Raw genomic sequence first — 17,460 nt, forward strand, 5'->3', positions numbered from 1 at the left:
CATGTTCACGGATTACGAGTCATACCTTCCCCCTCTCCTTACTAACCTGTTTTAGTGGCTGGTTGAAGAAAGCTTCACACAGGATCAGCGACGCTTCATCTCTGCTCGGTAGACCGTTGGTAGCCCGTGATTAATTCTGATTTGCTAGCTGGATGCTGAAGCTGATGAACGGAGCAATGAACAGCGAAGTTGCAGTGCTGCTGAATGAAACACAGCCCTTTCCCTCAGCCACCCGCTTGATTGCTGCATCTCTTTCTCAATCACTTTTTCTGTCCGTTTGTCTTTGTGTGTGAGAAAAAGAGACACATTGAGCACCTGTGTGTATCAGACATCTCTGAAGGTGAAAATCAGTTAATAAGAACTATTAGATGAATAGAAGAAACTAAATGTGCAGAAATTTCAATTATTTGTTTACATGTAAGTCATAAACTCTGAAACTAACAAATCATTCATGTTTTAAAGACAAATTTGGGTTTTCTTTCAGTGTTAAGATTTAGAATTTTTTATTCTATTAAAGGAAACAACTGGAAGATTTTAGACTCTTGAGGGTGTGATACCAGTAAATAATACCAGTAGATTAGCTGATAGATATGCGCTCACACCTCTAAGATGGTTTCTTAAACATCAGAGGGGGGAAAAAAAACCTGTGCTCACATTTTTCTTGTTTTTGTCAGTTTGTTACCTGTTCTTATTCTGTCTTATTTATGTCTTTATGTACGTGCCTTCCTCTTTGACTTCTTTGTCACTGCTCATGTCTTTCTTTATGTGTACTTTTTCTCCCCTTTCCCTTTTTCCGTTTTCTTTTCTGTCTGCACTCCGTGGTTGTTACCTGGGTGGCGTTAGCTCGGGGCAGTCGTATCCCGCGGCCCAGTATGAGTCAGGGCTGCAGCAGAGAGGCCAGCAGAGAGAGCAGCCGGGACACCAGCCCCGTACGCTCCTTCACACCTCTTGGTGAGTAGCAGCAGCAGACAGATACCCGAGAGGAATTAGTAGGATATCCGAGGAAAAGAGTCTGACTGTATTGAAGCTTTACTCTTAGCTCTTAGATTTTTAGATTAAAATTGAATCCAGTATCTGAAAAAAAAAAGTCTCAAACACGCATGCGTCAGGAAAGTAGAGAAATAACACCTTTATGTTTTTCAGTCTTTCTTTCTATTCTCATGCACTACTCGATAAGTGTGAGTTTGTGTGGTCTTAGTTGTCAATCCTAAACTCTGTGTGTTTGTATGTGTGTGTGTGTGTGTTTTAATCTTGGTTGCAGCAACGCGGAGCTACTCTCGCTCCACCGGAGCTCTTCACACACCTGATGCTTTTGGGGCTGCAGGTGAAGGCTGAGTACATCTTTCTCCGTCCCTCACCCACCCAACCACTTGACTTGATTTTCTCTCTGCGTTTTCTTTTTTTGTTCTCTTTTAGTTGCAGTTCATCATCTCCCACATTTTACCAGCCCGTTTCTTTCGTCGTCCATCAGTTGATTTTTGATTTGTTTTGTTTTTTTACGTTCTGCTCCAGGATGTCGGGCTCTCCAGTGGAATCGCATGTTTCCGCCCGTTCAGTTGCCAGTTTATAACCATTCTGCTGGTTTTATCAGTGTCTCTTTGTCTTCTTTATTTAGCTGCGTCCCTCCTCCACAGGGACGTCAACATGCTCTCCTGCGTTTTATGTCAATCATGCTTTTTTTACCCCCAAGTGCCATCTGCAATGTCACCTAACGCATCATCGCATCAACTTACAGGGTTGTCTCGTGGGAAAGTGCCACGCGTGTGTGAGTTGTGTGAACGTTAGCGAATGGATGATCAGGAGAATGACATCATTTGTGGACGAGTGCTGAGTGTGTGCGAACTTGTTTTAATCTGAAGTTTTGCTAATGTATTTATTCTGCTATCTTTCTGTCCATCCTTCCTCTCTCTGTCTGCAGGATCAGGTTTTGGAATCAGTCAGTCAAGCCGTCTCTCTTCTTCAGTCAGCGCTATGAGGGTCCTGAACACTGGTTCAGATGTAGAAGAGGCTCTCGCAGATGCACTGGTATGGAAACTCAAATTCTAACACAGCATTGTGCACAACTAACTAATCATAGCCGTTGTGACTAGTCGGTACTAGACTTACTAGCCGTTTAATCTAATTGTTTGACATTTTAATTGATGCCCAGTGCCGTAAATTATTGTCCTAAATGTTATGCAGCCATCTGCCACCAGATGGAGCATTGTTGTTGAGAAACACCATAAATCTGTTATGCTAGGCCTGATCTTTTTGTTAACACTATTTATTTACTGTTTGTTTTTCACTTTCTATTTGAAGTATAACGTGCAGTGTTCTTAATGCATGATGAAAGGTCACACCAGGTTAAGTGACATGATCCATTATTGAAAAATGTAATTAATGGTTTTAAATGCCTTTGTTTATAGAGTTTTTTTTACATTGTCCATTAAACAGTTTTCAAATTTAACGTAATATCTGAGTCTTTCTTAGTTTTAGACTCGTCGGTTATACTAGTCTAAAAAATTAGTCACCAGGAACATCCTGGCTACAAACAGTGCACGTTCCAGTATCCTGCCACTAGCTCCTACACTGTGTGTCTGTGTGTTAACTAAACCCTGATTCTACCTCTGTTTAACGCTGTCAGCTGTTGGGAGACATGAGATCCAAGGTCAGCTTCTTTTCCTACCTCTTACCTGTGTGTGGGTGTGTGTGTGCTTGGTTTGTGTTCTATCAAGATGTGCTAGTGCATGCTTTCTTAATGTCCTGCTTGTTGGTTTTTGTTTTCATTGTAATGTCATGCCCTTTCTGTTCCCTGCAGAAGAAGCCAGCACGGCGACGGTATGAGAATTACGGCATGTACTCTGACGACGATGCCAACAGCGATGCATCCAGCGCCTGTTCAGAGAGATCCTACAGCTCCAGAAACGGAGGGGCCATCCCCACCTACATGAGACAAACAGAAGATGTAGCTGAGGTAAACAACAGCAGCAGGAAATAGATACTGCGATGGGCAGCTTTCCTAAAACCTAGGTCCTTAGAAAAAACTTAAATGACTTAAGTTAAATTTAGATGGGTTTGAAGTTTCACAGAAGGGAACAGTATCATTAAGGCGCTCTTTTAAAGTTAAAGTTTGCAGAGCAATTTGAATGTCAGGTGGAACCTCAAGGTTTTCTAAGGAGCATCCATCAATCTAGAAATTACTGTTATGCTTAATGCCTCTGGATAAGGCTGCAGAAACCCACTAAAACGTTGACATAAGGGTCAGGCCATACCGACCTTATGTGTCAACCAAACAGCGCACACTGAAAACATGTTAATGGAAAGATGCGGTTCCATTTGGTTTTAGAGTAATGCAACCTGTGCATCACCTAAATCAGTCTTTAATTTGTGTTGACAGTTGTGATTAAGGGGCAAAGATTCTTCCCAAAACTGTGCTGACAATTCTGTGTTCTGGTCCTTGGCTTCCTGTATAAAAGCTGAAGACACAGGAGTGTGTAAACAATGAAGTAACTTTGATATTTGTTGTTAGGATTTTTCATGCACAGCACTTTGGTCAACTCTGCTGTTTTAAATGTGATATATAAATAAATTTGACCTTTGTAGAGAGTACCAAGCGCTCTTAAAGAGGGTGTTTACCTGAAATGGTTTCTATTCTGTTTATGAAAACTTTTCCTTAACATAGTGTGCAATTTGAGATAATGAAAAAGTGAGAATTTGGAAGCTTGTATTTAGTTAAAAACTTTGGAAATTATGCAGACCGTCTTTATAGTCTATATACAGATCTGCCAGGGTCACAGTACCTTTCCCGCTCCAGTTCATTTTGAGCACTAGAATTTTGCAGTGAAGATATTACTACCCAGAATCAGTGAGTGAATATGATCAGTGAGGTTTATATACTCATGTCTCCTGTGCTTAAATCTGAAAAGCCATTAAAAACGTGTTACTTCAATATTAAGCTGAATATTTATTACGTGCATGTATTGAATCTTATTCTTTCCTCCAGGTGCTCAATCGTTGTGCCAGTGCCAACTGGTCTGAGAGGAAGGAGGGTCTACTGGGCCTTCAGGCTTTGCTTAAAAACCAGCGCACCCTGAGGTCAGTGTCAGGTCACTCAGGCGTGTTTGCAGTTAATAAAGTCATAGATGATTTCCAACTAACTGCTGCTGTTTTGTCTGTAGTCGGGTTGAGTTGAAGAGGCTCTGTGAAATTTTCACCAGGATGTTTGCTGACCCTCACAGTAAGGTATGGATGCATGCAGCATAAACCCTCGCACAAAGATGCACTGCATTCATTTGCAGTACCGTGGCACAAGATTCATAATTCACCTGCTTTAATTTTACTTTTTCAAATACTTTGTTTATCCCATCATCCTTGACTGTACCGGATTCTGCCAAACACAGAAAGTGTTACACCGCTTTAAAAAGCACACACACACTTTAGCTGTCACATCTTTCTAATGAATTTAGTGAAAAAGACGGGATAAACAGGTCAAATGTTTCCTCAAATTTACTCACACTCAGACATAAACACGGGCATGGAACGCGTGCATTGGACTGTTTTCTAACGGCATGCCACACCTGAATGAGTGTGCCATCACGCTCACCGCCGTCCTGTGGGATTGTTCTGTCACTGTTGAGCAGCCAAACTGCTGGCTGCACTCTTCACACCCGCTGGCTCTCCCTTCTCTTTTCCCCTCCTCTACCTGCAGTCTGAGGCAACAACACTGACCGCTCACACACTCAAAAGCACACACGAACACACACACTCGTACATATTTGGGCTGCCCGCTCTCTCCTCTGACTAACAAGCTGCGATTCGGCCTCTCTAACACTGCCACTTCTGTTCCACCGTCTTGAGTGCTCCGTTTTCTCACACATGTCGTAAGCTGTGTGAGCTCCTCCCCCTCCCCCTCGTTTGACGTTTTGACGATTTGATGAATTTCAGCGAGACTCCGGCAGGGTGTACGGCACGGCAGAATCCGGTATAAGCTCAGCCTCCTTCAAGGTACTGCATCTCACCAGTGATCTCCATCTGCCTATCTCACACCACTCCTTTTCGTACTCCTTCCTTCTTATCTCCCATATTTTTCAGTGTTTCTTTTTAGCCTTTTTGCACTTACACTCAAGTTTCTCCCATGTCAGGGAGAAGGTAAAATTGGTTGTTGCTCAAATGTGTTTGAAAAAATTGAAGATGCTGAGTGTACTCTCTGACACTGAGTACATGCTTTGTGACGATGCTAACAGATGTCTCTCTCTCCCTCATGCTGCTCCCACCTCTGGAACTCTCTGTAGAGAGTAAGTCTGGCCAATCAGTGTTTGTGTTTGGATGAAATCTGCTTCATTAATCTGATTGGGCATTGAGAACTACATAACACTTACTAACCTACCTCACTTAATGTTATCCGTAGCTCCACTGTGCTGCTGAAATCAACTAGTGGCATGTAGAGATGGTCCCCACATGTTGTGATTGGCTTGTTTTCATTTTGTGTGATTTAAGTGTGTTACTTGGTGACTGGGAGTGAAGGTGGACTGCTGCAGTAATGAGTGAAATGCCACTAACTCCAATGGGAACCACAGGGAACTAATGTGGACTAATGCTGCTCTCACATCATTCCCCTTCAGTATAATGCAGTAAAACAATGCAGGAGTGCCTGTATGCATGTGCATGTGCGCATGAAGTGTTTTAAGAATAAGTGATCAGTTGTTCAGTTTGTCACCTAGACTTTGTGTGCGTGTGTGTGTGCGTGCGTGTGTGTGTGTTTAGGTGTTCAGTATGTTCCTGGAGACACTGGTAGATTTCATCCAGGTCCATAAGGACGATCTGCAGGACTGGTTGTTTGTCCTGCTCACACAGCTTCTGAAGAAGATGGGAGCGGACCTGCTGGGATCCGTGCAGGCTAAAGTGCAGAGAGCCCTGGATGTCACAAGGTGAGTTGCACATTCGTATACAGACAAGCAAGTACAAATCAAGATTTTAAAAAGTGGCTTTTTATCTTACTTTACCAACACATTGTGGTCTATATACAGTCCATTGTGATCATTACGTAGACCGGACAAGTAAAATGTTTGAGTGATAACCTATAAATTTAGTTCAGTTTGAACCCCAACAATCAAATACTGTAGTTTTTGGGTCATAAGCCGCTACTTTTTTCCCACACTGCGGCGTATACTGACATGCGGCTAATGCATATTTTTTTTCATGCAGCCAAAAACATTTTGCCTGGTAACAGTAGACCAATAAAATTGATAAGTAGTATATATACGGTATATATTTTTACCGGTTGTTAAGAGACGTTGTAATGTTGTTTGTGCACTGTTCCGTAAAAAAACCATAAGCGACGTAATTTGTGTGTTACTGATACGTACATATACTTAAAGGTAGCAGTGTTACAGGCGCTGTTCGAGGAAAAAAAGCATTTGCAGTATGTATTTTTGTATGTTACCATAACGTTTATGTTACCATGTTTATGTTACCTTACGGATTAAATTAAACGTTAAAAATCCTCACGTGTAATATTTCTGTGTAAATATCTAATATTACGAGTGAAACGCATACGGCTTAAAATCCGGTGCAGTCTGTACAAGTACAAAATTGATTTTCTTTCTAAAATTAGAGCATGCGTCTTTTAATCAGGTGCGCTCTGTAGTCCGGGAATTACGGTAATCCTGTGAGCGCAAGCACATGGTGACAGTGGGAAGGGAGCAGCAGGACCAGGTTCATCTGCTGCGACTGGTAGGGGGTGAAGAGAGGGAGATGGGACAAAAACTCCACCGTGGAAGAGAGCCAGAGATATTAATAACTAATGATCAAATGCAAAGTGGTGTATAACTGCAGATAGAGTGAAAAAAATGTGAGTGAGAAAGAAACGCTAAGTGCATCATGGGAACACTGAAGCAGGCTAGGCCTATTGCAGTATAAGTAAGGAAGGATTCAGGGGCACCAGATCCAGCACTAACTATACACTTTATTAAGTGTAGCTTAGCTTTAGATGAGATCAGGACTGCTCAGGTGGTATGACCTTAAAGAAATAACAAACTGATCATCTGTTTATAAAAATTTACTTCCTGAGGTTTCTTAAGAAAAATAAATGTAATTTCAATAGTATGTCTGCCTTTCCTAAAGTATTATAGTAGTTTAAAGAAGCCAGTAAGACTAAAACTGAGAGGAAAAAAAAACTAGAAAAAAAAAAAAGATTTGCAGTCTGAAATTTCTGACGCCCTCTTTTGTAATTTTCACATTTTTCCACACATTTCAAATTATTCTGGCACGTCAGGTTGGAGCCTCTGACGGGTTGTTTCCGGGCCCCAGGCCTTATGTTTGACACCCCTGCTGTAAAGTGTTCTTGGCGTGAGTCCTACAGTGAGTGCTTTCCTCCAAAAACCAGCAGCAACCTTCAGAGTCAGCACTTTTTTATCTCTATTATTTCAAATGTTTAGTAAAAGTGCAGAAGAAGAAGCAGTCACACAAATCACCACTTTGCATCTGGCACAGTGGTTACTCGGTTATTTACTTGCTGACAGTCCTTGAACTTTATTTTTACGATGCATGTTATGGCACAAAACGTGAAATCTAAATCTGTGGTTTTTTTGTCTTGCAGAGAATGTTTTCCCAACGACCTCCAGTTTACCATTCTCATGAGGTTCACTGTGGACCAAACACAGACGCCCAACCTCAAGGTAAATGACAAGTTGATATAATACATGTCTGTTTAGTGTGTATGTGAGAGAGCTGAGTGTGCAAATGTCTGTGCAAGGGTAGCATGCACACAAAGCTGGAAATTCAACTGACTGCTGTGCTAATATTATTACATGCCTGCCCATTGCTGGCTCTACGTCCCAAAACCCTGAATCCTGGGCTGTGATTGGATAGCGATTGATCGAGCCACTCCACTGGCTACTTTCAAGCTTTCTTCCTCAAACTCCTTTTTCATCTTTACCCAGCATACCTCTCTTTCGTTTCCCCTGATTATCTACTACTTTATTCCTTGCTCCCAACCCTTCTTACCCTTTTATCTCCCGTGCTGCTCCTGCCTACTCCCACACCCTTTTTCTGCCTGATGTTTAACCTGTTTCCCTCTATTCCCTCTCCTTTCCCACTAGGCTTGGGCAATAAAGGATCTTACGAACAGTAGAATTTCACTACCTGCTGCAAATATTGCATTTCTGAAGACTTAACTACATCTTCATAGTAATTTTGTTAAATATTTTGCTATATCCAACCCCTCTGACATGTAAGAATTGGCTTAGATAGTATCACAGTATGAGTCTGACTCATTTTGTAAAACCATACAGTGTAATTTCAGTATCGCCCAGGTCTACTCCCCCATCTCTTTTTACTCCTCTACTCTCTCCATCCTCCTGCCTGCTTTCCTCTCTTGTTCCCCACCCCTCCCCCGTCCTCGTCTCCCTGTCTCTCTCCGTTGATTGACGCGGTGCTTCTCCTCTCTCTCTCTGAAGCCTGTGCGGAGCTCGTGTTGCGGGCGAGGCAGGGGAGGGTCCGGGGTAAAATTGTTCCCCCCCAGAGCGCGGCGCCACGCCTGCTCTCTAGACGAGCAGGCCGCAGCCTGGAGCCAGTCCTCCCAGGTCAGTGCGCTCCGGGGGGAGCAATTATGTGGCGCGCACGATGCTGCTAAGTGATTTGGAGGAAGTTCTGGTCCTGAGGTGCATTTGTAGAGAGACGAAAGACAATCAGGGCAGGAGTCAGTTGTGGCGTTTCAGAGGCTGAGTTGAATTTTTCCATTTATTGGTTCTTTAATATTGTTATTTGTCATTGTTTTTAAGTTGATTGATTTTATTTTTGTACTATATAACGCATGACTGCATTTTAAACTTTTCTCTCATTCATTGGATCATTTGATTTTTCAGACCTGCAAGAGATGCACAATCTGCTGTGGTTGTACATGCTGACTCACTTTTGTGCGCGTGTGTGTGTGTGTGTGTGTGTGTGTGTGTGTGTGTGTGTGTGTGTGTGTGTGTGTGTGTGTGTGTGTGTGTGGGGGGGGTTTTGGTTGTTTCTGTATTTGTGTTTTTACAGGTGAATATTGGGTATGCATATTCACCATTATAGGTCAGCTTCCTAACAATTTGTATAAATGTGTGTGTTTGCGTTGCAGGTGAAGGTGGCTATTCTGAAGTACATCGAGACACTGACATTACAAATGGAAGCTCCGGACTTTGTGAACTCTAGCGAGACTCGGCTGGCTGTTTCCCGCATCATCACCTGGACGACTGAACCCAAGAGCTCAGACGTCAGAAAGGTATCGTCTCACAAACACGCACACAACATAATACGTCCTCTTGCAACAGGCCCCTTTTGTTTTTGAGGGATGTAATTAAACTTTATAATATTGATTTGAAGCAAGTCAGGCTGACTGTTGAATCTGGATGTTCAACACGTTCTCACTCCCAAAGCGTAACATTTTACGCTAGGTGACAAATCGTCAACATATTACGTTTCCGGCTACCCACCACGTTCCTAAATGACGACCTCGGAAAAAAGAGGAAATATGAGAACCGTCTGGACTCCATCTACACATGTTCGCTCTTTTTCTTCAAATCGCTTAGAAACACGCTATTTAACATCATTATAGTCCTGGTTAAGATCAGGATAAAGTTATGGTTAGGGCTAGGGATAAGGTTAGGTTTAGGACTGGAACGTCTATTACCGCGGGAGCGTCATTGCACTGGATTCCAGCCATAACCCGCGGCGTACTATAAGAACGCCGAAGGTCTCCTTTCGCGTTTCTCAGGAACGCCGCGGGACGTGACAAAACGTTGACATGTTACGCCTCGGGAGTGAGAACGGGCTGGGATGTTACAACAAAAGCAGACGAAGTGTATGATACCACAGGTTTGAAAAACAGTTATTGCACTGCTTTACCAGCAGAACTAGGAATTTCCATGGGAAGAAAATCGTGTGATCTGTGGAGTATCCTTTCCATAGCTGCAGAGATGGTTTCAACTTTAGGCCAAGCAGTCTTCTTGCTGCACTGGCTGTTCTCTTCCAATAGCTGAAAGTTTTTGTTTCATTTTACCTGTTATTTTCTCTTTAATTTCATGTTGCGTTCCGGTAGTTTGCTGTCATTCACACTCTGTTTAAAACTTGTGACACTGTCTAAATTTTTGCCACAGCATATTCTTTTGCCTGGCTTCAGATCAGTCTTCTGCAAATGCCTGTCTGCATGCAGACAAGAAGCACACAGCAATCACGTCACCTTTGCTGGACTATAAATTTTGCTTGATAGTGACAACCATAGTTTTTGGTTTGTTTTGTTTTTTGTGTTTAAGCTTTATCTCATAACTATAAACTTGCATCTCAGTTCAAAATCATAAATTGAAAAGGATCCTTGTCTCAAATGCCACCTCACAGCATCCCATAGTTAACCACAGTACTACTTGCAAGAGCTGCCACCCTGTTTGGTCCACAAAGTCTAAGTGTGTATTTTGTGTGTAACAGGCAGCCCAGTCGGTGCTAATTGCCCTGTTCCAGCTCAACACTCCAGAGTTCACCATGCTGCTGGCAGCTCTGCCCAAAACCTTCCAGGATGGAGCCACCAAGCTACTTCAAAACCACCTGAAGAACACAGGCAATGCTGCACAGGTAAAACATACTCTGACTCTAAACTGTGAATGCTTCAGAATCACAGTTTACACCTGAACTCTGTCATTATACTGCAGCAATAATGGCGTACCTCTTTGTTGTTTTGTTACCTTCTCAGGCACCAATGGGCAGCCCTATGACACGTCACACCCCCCGATCTCCAGCCAGCTGGTCCAGTCCAGTCACTTCGCCCACTAACACATCCCAGAACACCCTCTCACCAAGGTAAACACTTGTCTGACAACTAGTCTTACACTGTCAAATCACTGTTATACAGTAAACAGTATTTTAGGGTGTTTTGTGGCCAAAAACACGCCTGTGGGGGGGAAAAAAGTAAGCTTGCAAATTACACCACATCTTTTACTGTGTCTGTGCAGTGCTTTTGACTATGACACAGAAAACATGAACTCAGAGGACATCTACAGCTCACTGAAAGGTGTCACAGAGGCGATCCAAAACTTCAGCGTTCGCAGCCAAGAAGACATGAATGAACCCGTCCAGCGGCGAGAAGGAGAGGAGGTGAGTGGAGGAGGCCAACACATTAGGGACATAAGTTCAATTCCTGGTGTGAATACAACCAGACCTGAGTGGTTTGTGTAACAGTTGGCACAATTCATGGGGGCGTTTGAACATTTTCGAATATTTTTATTTGATTCTACCTTCATGAGGTTTCCCCCACAGCAAGAGACAAGCAGCGGTGCAGCAGCCAGAGATCATGAATGTCAATAAACTTGTGGGAAGTGGGCAGGTGTGGAGTTAAACTTCTCTCAACTTGGAGGCGAGCAATTGAAACGAGTACAAATGGAAGTGAATATTACCGTTGACTGGCCACTGAGGCTGATAAATACACTATATGGACAAAAGCAGTGAGTCACCTACAGGAGCTGCTCACCCATGGAAACATGTCGTGAAGCTCCTGGTGCGCAGTTTTATGCTGATGTTAGTGCCGTCACCCTGCTGATCACGGACTTTCTAAAGAAGCTAACAAAGGCAAAGTGACGAAAGCAAAAAATATCCAGAGGTCAGAACCAGACACAAGCTAGCAGCCTCAGTTTGAGCAAAGGATCAAACTATTTACTAACCAAATTATGGAGACGGGTGAAATGGGGAAAAGGGTTGATTTGCTGTTATCTGGTGGATTTGTAAACATACAAGTTTCACAAACTGGCTTGTTGAAAGGGTGACATCCAGTTATAGCACCACACTTGAATTCATATGTTTTTCCATATAGTGTATATTATAGGGTTGCCTTTGACTCGTGAGCAGTCACCACGATGCAGTGCATGGTGGGCAAATTGCTTTATAGTGACCAGGCTTCTGAATGGTCTCTTTATTTTGATACCAGATGAAAAATACCACCATGGTGCGGTCCTAACGCAAGCAGCTATACACCACGATCTCGCCAGTAGTATAAAAGTGTGAGAGTTGAGATTTTATTCCTGATAAAATAAGCAAATACCAGAATAAAAAGAGGATAAGACAGAGTATTCAGACTTTGTAATAGGTTTTGACACTCTCATTTAGCTCTGCACTCAGAAAGTATTATATCGTCTTTTGACCTTACAACATGTTTTCCAAGACTTGCAGAGGCCTGAAACACCCACACAGGTGTACTGTAGGGGACGCTGACATCTGATCTGCCCCACCACCCGTCCGTTAGCACAGGGAGTGAGAAGCATACATTGTTTATGGGACCGATAACTGTGAAAAATAATCTTCTACAGCTGCTGATAAAATCCTGTTTGTTTTATTTAAGCCTAGCTGCTGAAAAGCATCCCCAGTTATTATTTTGTGATGCTTGTGTAGGTAGCCTGCTCGTTCAAAACAAATTTATGACTTCAGACATGCCAGGTCTTATTTTGCAGCCCCTTGCAGTGACCCCGGTTCCTTTTAAGGACATGGCGTACTCTACTACAGAGGTGTGACCTCCTGACATTTTCCCCATGAGATGCAACTGAAACCCAAGTGGCCCACATGTCATCAACGTGCCAATCACAGCACACCTGACTCATCAAACCCCAGCTTAGAGCATTTAGCGGCTCGAGTGTAAATATACACATACAAATAAGAGCACCTTAAACCCTGCTCAGCTCCTCACCTGGTGCTTCATGTGTCTGCCTTTTTAAGTGATAGAGTTGTTTTTGTTTGTGTGTTTGTTTTCTTACGCTCTCATTTAGACAACAAGATCCTCTCTAAAAAGGAAACTTCATCCAAAATGTCCTGATATATGAATGAATTTTAAGAAATCGAACGGAGACATGTTTGTTTTAATTCTTTTTGCGTATTTACCATCTAAACACATAAAACAACTCTGCAGTTCAGACTGTTTTTAAACCAGAACTTTTGAACTCTTTAGAGTTTGACTGCTTGGTTCATTCGCTTTGTTTTTAATCCACCTTTGTTTTCAGGGGGGCAGCGGGACAGATGGCAGACTGTCAGATATGGGCGACGGCGGGCGTATGGCTCTGGACAATAAAACGTCTCTCCTCAACACCCCCCTGCTCTCCTCCAGCCCCCGAGTATCCCGCGAATACTTGTCCGACTCTCCCTTCAAACACAGCCGCAAAGACACCAGCCTGGACGACTCGGAGCTTCAAACTGATGGTACACAAAAGCATTCTGGCGGAAAAGGACAAATAACGACCTCGAGATATCGCTAACGTGGGTTATTTTCTGTCGCCTGTCTCCTCACAGATAGCAGCCTGGATCAGTCGGAGCTGGTGGCCGAGCTCCTCAAGGAGTTATCCAATCACAACGAGCGCATAGAAGAGAGGAAAGCAGCACTGTGTGAGCTGCAGAAACTGATACGCGAAAACACCCTGCAGGTGTGGGACGAACACTTCAAGACCATCCTGCTGCTCCTGCTCGAGACGATGGGCGACAGAGAGGTACACACACACTCATTTCAAATCTACAACAACCAAATGAAAGGGGAGGGAAGAGGAAAAAAAAGCTAAAGTCGCTCACTTTTATCTTAAATCCTCTCTCAGCATGTGATCCGAACGCTGGCTCTGCGGGTGCTGAGGGAGATTCTCAGCAAGCAGCCCTGGAGGTTTAAGAACTACGCAGAGCTCACCATCATGAAGGCCCTGGAGTCTCATAAAGACCCTCACAAGGAGGTGCGTTTATCCACACCCACGCTAATCTGCTCACTGAGAAGCTGATTTTATCACAAAGCATTATCAGACCATGAAGCGGTGGTGCAGAACACTCCTTTATTTTATTTATGGATCATCAAAGCTGGAAAAAAGCTTTGTGATTATCACTTGGTCATGTTGTATATTCATATTTCTCTGCTTTTCTGTAGGTGGTTCGAGCAGCTGAGGAGACAGCAGCCATGTTGGCGTTGTCCATCAGTCCAGACCAGTGTATCAAGGTGTTGTGTCCCATTATCCAGTCAGCTGATTACCCAATCAACCTGGCCGCCATCAAGATGCAGACCAAAGTAGTGGAGAGGATTCCCCGCGAAGGCCTGATTAGCCTGCTGCCCGAGATTGTACCAGGACTGATACAGGTAACATGCAGCTCAGATATGTAACTGTTCATTTGGAGGATGAAAGTATCAGCCGTGCAGTATCGTAGTTGTCTGTCATCTGCTTTATCACACACAGCCTTCACGTTCATGCATAAATATGATTGTTATGAAGAACTGCAGATCTGTAAGTTGTGTTCTTCTGTCTGAACAGGGTTACGACAACTCTGAGAGCAGCGTGAGGAAAGCCTGTGTGTTCTGCCTGGTGGCCATCTATTCAGTGATAGGAGAGGACCTCAAACCGCACCTCAGCCAACTGTCCAGCAGCAAGGTAAGTTGAATTCATCGTAAACCAGCTCGCTAAAGATGTGTCGTTTCTCATCCTGGTCACCAGGATCTTTCTGTGTATACATTTCAAGCTCTCGTGTCAACAGGTTTCCACCAAGAGTCATCTTTTTATTTTAATTTTTTGTTCAGCTGATTTTTTTACTTTTATTTTTATTGCACAAAAGACAAGAGTGCGATAGTAAAGTGCAAACTGCATCGAGTACAGAAACAAATACAATATACTGCTTAATAACTTCGGCTGCAAAGACAGCAGCTAGCACAAAGCTAGCCAAGAACTTGGAGTGATTTTAAAGCTGAGTGAAGGCCGACCCGAGCCCAGCAGGCCCTGTAACTCGGGCAATGATGAGTAGTCAAGCTTGCAGCCTCTGTTTTTAAAGTGGCGATCACTTTGAAGTCTCTTGGCGCTAGTTTTCGTCTTTTGTTCTTATATGTAAAAACAAAGAGGAAGATTCTATGTGCGTCCTCATTTGTGTCAGTGTGTGGCACTGTGGCCTCAGGTTTGTATAATTCAGTTAATTGGTCATTGTGTGACCGCACGTATCAGGTTATTGTGCTGAGTAACTCAAAAGTAAGATAAGTAGTATAAAAAGTTACTTTCTCTGATGATTAATTACATAACGTAGTACATCAATTTTATGAAAAGTAATGAATAATGTATAACACGTTACTTTTTTTTTTTTGAGTAACGACTCCAGCGCTGGTAAATACAGATGTAGGTTCAGGGTCTGAAAAGTGAATTCAAAGCCTTTAACCTGAATTCTTTCTGAAAGCCAGCAGAGGGCGACTCCTCTGGTTGCAAAATATACTTTAGAATTGTATACAAGTGTATAAGTAAAAATGACACCTCTTATCAGTTCATTTGTGACCTCTGTAAATTGTTTCCTGATGTGGTTATGATCATAATCTCCGAGAGTCTTACTGGAAATAACATGAAGTGAACAGTTTACTGTTTAAAGTAAAGTAGGTGATTTAAAACGGACTACCAGCATGCAGCGTCCTCAACAAAAACGCTCAAGTGAAGCACTCACATCAGGACACGGAGCCATTACAATCGCTACATCCATCCTTTATAAACAGTTGATGGCAACAACCATAAAAGATGAGTGATGAGTCTGTCAGCTACAGACTGATCTATTTGTGATGAATCCCAGGGCGACCTTTCAAAAACGGTCATGTGATAAACATTACTTGCCCAAATAATGCAGGAACCATAAACGCCACGTGTCAGCACGCGGTCGGCCTGCTCAGCTGGAGTAACTGCAATCTCGCCTTTTAGATTTTTAGCATCTCTTGGCTTGCACACATTATTTAATTCATGTTCTTCTGTTTTTCTATCTGCAGCTGAAGCTGTTGAATCTGTACATCAAGCGCGCCCAGTCCGGCACCACCGGCAACGAACCCTCAACCGAGGGCCTATAGGATACAGAGCGCCGTCCCACAGGGCAACTACAGAACTGCAGCTATGCCCACCCAACATAAACCATCTGTTCATGAGAACACAGCAACACAGACTGAGAACAAAGCATTCACAGGAGCAAACTACATACACCACACACACAGCTGTTAGGTACACACAGTCATCACACGTGCAGAGGAGAGTTGTAGTTCTGCTCGCCATTTCTTAGGATCCCTTCTGACTGAACTGAACCCTCAAACTCGGATTAAACTTAAACAGACATGCAGTCACACCCTCCACAGGTTTGTCACTACTCACTCAAGGATGAAGATATTAAATGCCCGTCCTGTCCGCTCCGCTCCATATCCACAGCACATTCCCTCTGAACAGCATCTCGAGGTCAACAGGAAGTGGTGCATCTGCATGGTTCTCATTTCCCTGGGCGGTAATATTCCTCCAACGGTGCTGTCTCCTCGTTTCCTTCTCGAACACTCATTAACTTGAGGGAGGGGGGCGCCAGGTAGACGGGAATGTAATTTTACATTATGTCATAGTTTGGATTTCTTTTACGCAGAGAGGTTTTACTGCAGTGGTTTTTAATACCCGGCGTTTTCTCTCTCACTCAGACGTCAACACGTGTTTCAAAAAGGTGCTGATGAGCCTGAACGGTACGACCGGCCGACCCCAGCACACGCAGCACTAACACGAGTCAAAGTGGGTCCTGCCTGCTCATAGCAAATACAGTACATACAGATTCCAAAGTTTAGGAGGCGTTATGTGCTTGGCTATGCATGAGACGAAATTTAAAAGATTAATAACTTTTTATTGGGGTCTGTTGTCAGACTGCTCTGACTGGGGTTTTAAATTAATGTGAACAGTGTCTGCCCCTTTCAGATAAATCCATGATGTCCTCCATTTCTCCAATCTCGCATCAGTTCTGGGCAACACGTGGAGAAAGATGGCTGCTTACTACATGAAGTATGACAGGACATGGCTTATTATCACATAGTGGATATGTATCTATATATGATATTAAAATGGAGTATCCAAATAACAGTGTCATTCAGGGGAGTTCCCCAGAGGGGGGGTGCACGCGCGCACCTGTGCCCATCCTTGTTTTATTTTTATTTTTTTCCCCTCTCTCTCACACACTTATTTTGTTTATCTCTGCTGAGAAATTTGTAGAAATTTATTATTTACAGCTCTGGGAAAAAAGAAACAAGTCATGTGTCACTTTTCTCCTGTTCGTGTCTTTCTTTCCTTCCTCTTCTTGTAACATTCTAGTTTTCACTGTTGTTTCCTCTGTGCATTTACAAAGCTGTGCTTACAATAAAATAAAGAACTTGTACAGATCACGATAAGCCCCGCCTCTCTTCATTTCTGCAGCATAAGAAAGTGCTGCGGTAAGGCAGTGAGCAGAAATACCGTGCATGGGTGGGTCTGTACCTCCTCACAGGAGTGTTGTTCATGCAATTCAACAGAATAGATCTATTAAATGCTAACAGAATGTTGCAGTTTATCTGATCCAGGATCAGTGATCAAACCTCTACAGTATCATAAATGTTTCGTAGTCCCTTAAAGAGTCCCTTCATCCCAAATTTACACAGTGTGACTGTGTCACAACCACTCAGTTTCAGCAAACACCTCAGTATGAAAGCATCAAAAA

General features: G+C 43.1%; 1 protein-coding gene across 50 annotated transcripts in view; it reads left to right on the forward strand.

The window, feature by feature from the left end:
• The window catches only part of clasp2 (cytoplasmic linker associated protein 2), a 69,926-nt gene extending 52,777 nt beyond the window's left edge, over nucleotides 1-17,149 (forward strand). For 32 of the 50 annotated variants that reach the window (XM_080295953.1, XM_080295964.1, XM_080295960.1 and 29 more), the window contains 19 exons: nucleotides 844-951; nucleotides 1,262-1,324; nucleotides 1,919-2,025; nucleotides 2,624-2,647; nucleotides 2,798-2,953; nucleotides 3,983-4,074; nucleotides 4,158-4,221; nucleotides 5,743-5,906; nucleotides 7,577-7,655; nucleotides 9,092-9,235; nucleotides 10,435-10,578; nucleotides 10,697-10,803; nucleotides 10,956-11,097; nucleotides 12,987-13,182; nucleotides 13,273-13,466; nucleotides 13,569-13,697; nucleotides 13,886-14,092; nucleotides 14,265-14,381; nucleotides 15,740-17,149. In XM_080295953.1, coding sequence (XP_080152079.1) covers nucleotides 844-951; nucleotides 1,262-1,324; nucleotides 1,919-2,025; nucleotides 2,624-2,647; nucleotides 2,798-2,953; nucleotides 3,983-4,074; nucleotides 4,158-4,221; nucleotides 5,743-5,906; nucleotides 7,577-7,655; nucleotides 9,092-9,235; nucleotides 10,435-10,578; nucleotides 10,697-10,803; nucleotides 10,956-11,097; nucleotides 12,987-13,182; nucleotides 13,273-13,466; nucleotides 13,569-13,697; nucleotides 13,886-14,092; nucleotides 14,265-14,381; nucleotides 15,740-15,817 — 2,315 coding nt within the window. In that variant the 3' untranslated portion in view covers nucleotides 15,818-17,149. The remainder of the gene's footprint in view (nucleotides 1-843; nucleotides 952-1,261; nucleotides 1,325-1,918; nucleotides 2,026-2,623; nucleotides 2,648-2,797; nucleotides 2,954-3,982; nucleotides 4,075-4,157; nucleotides 4,222-5,742; nucleotides 5,907-7,576; nucleotides 7,656-9,091; nucleotides 9,236-10,434; nucleotides 10,579-10,696; nucleotides 10,804-10,955; nucleotides 11,098-12,986; nucleotides 13,183-13,272; nucleotides 13,467-13,568; nucleotides 13,698-13,885; nucleotides 14,093-14,264; nucleotides 14,382-15,739) is intronic. The other 18 variants (XM_080295974.1, XM_080295980.1, XM_080295988.1 and 15 more) reach the window with 8 other exon arrangements.
• Nucleotides 17,150-17,460: the final 311 nt, after the last annotated feature.

This window comes from Astatotilapia calliptera, chromosome 22, assembly GCF_964374335.1.
Source record: "Astatotilapia calliptera chromosome 22, fAstCal68.1, whole genome shotgun sequence".
Taxonomy (NCBI): domain Eukaryota; kingdom Metazoa; phylum Chordata; class Actinopteri; order Cichliformes; family Cichlidae; genus Astatotilapia; species Astatotilapia calliptera.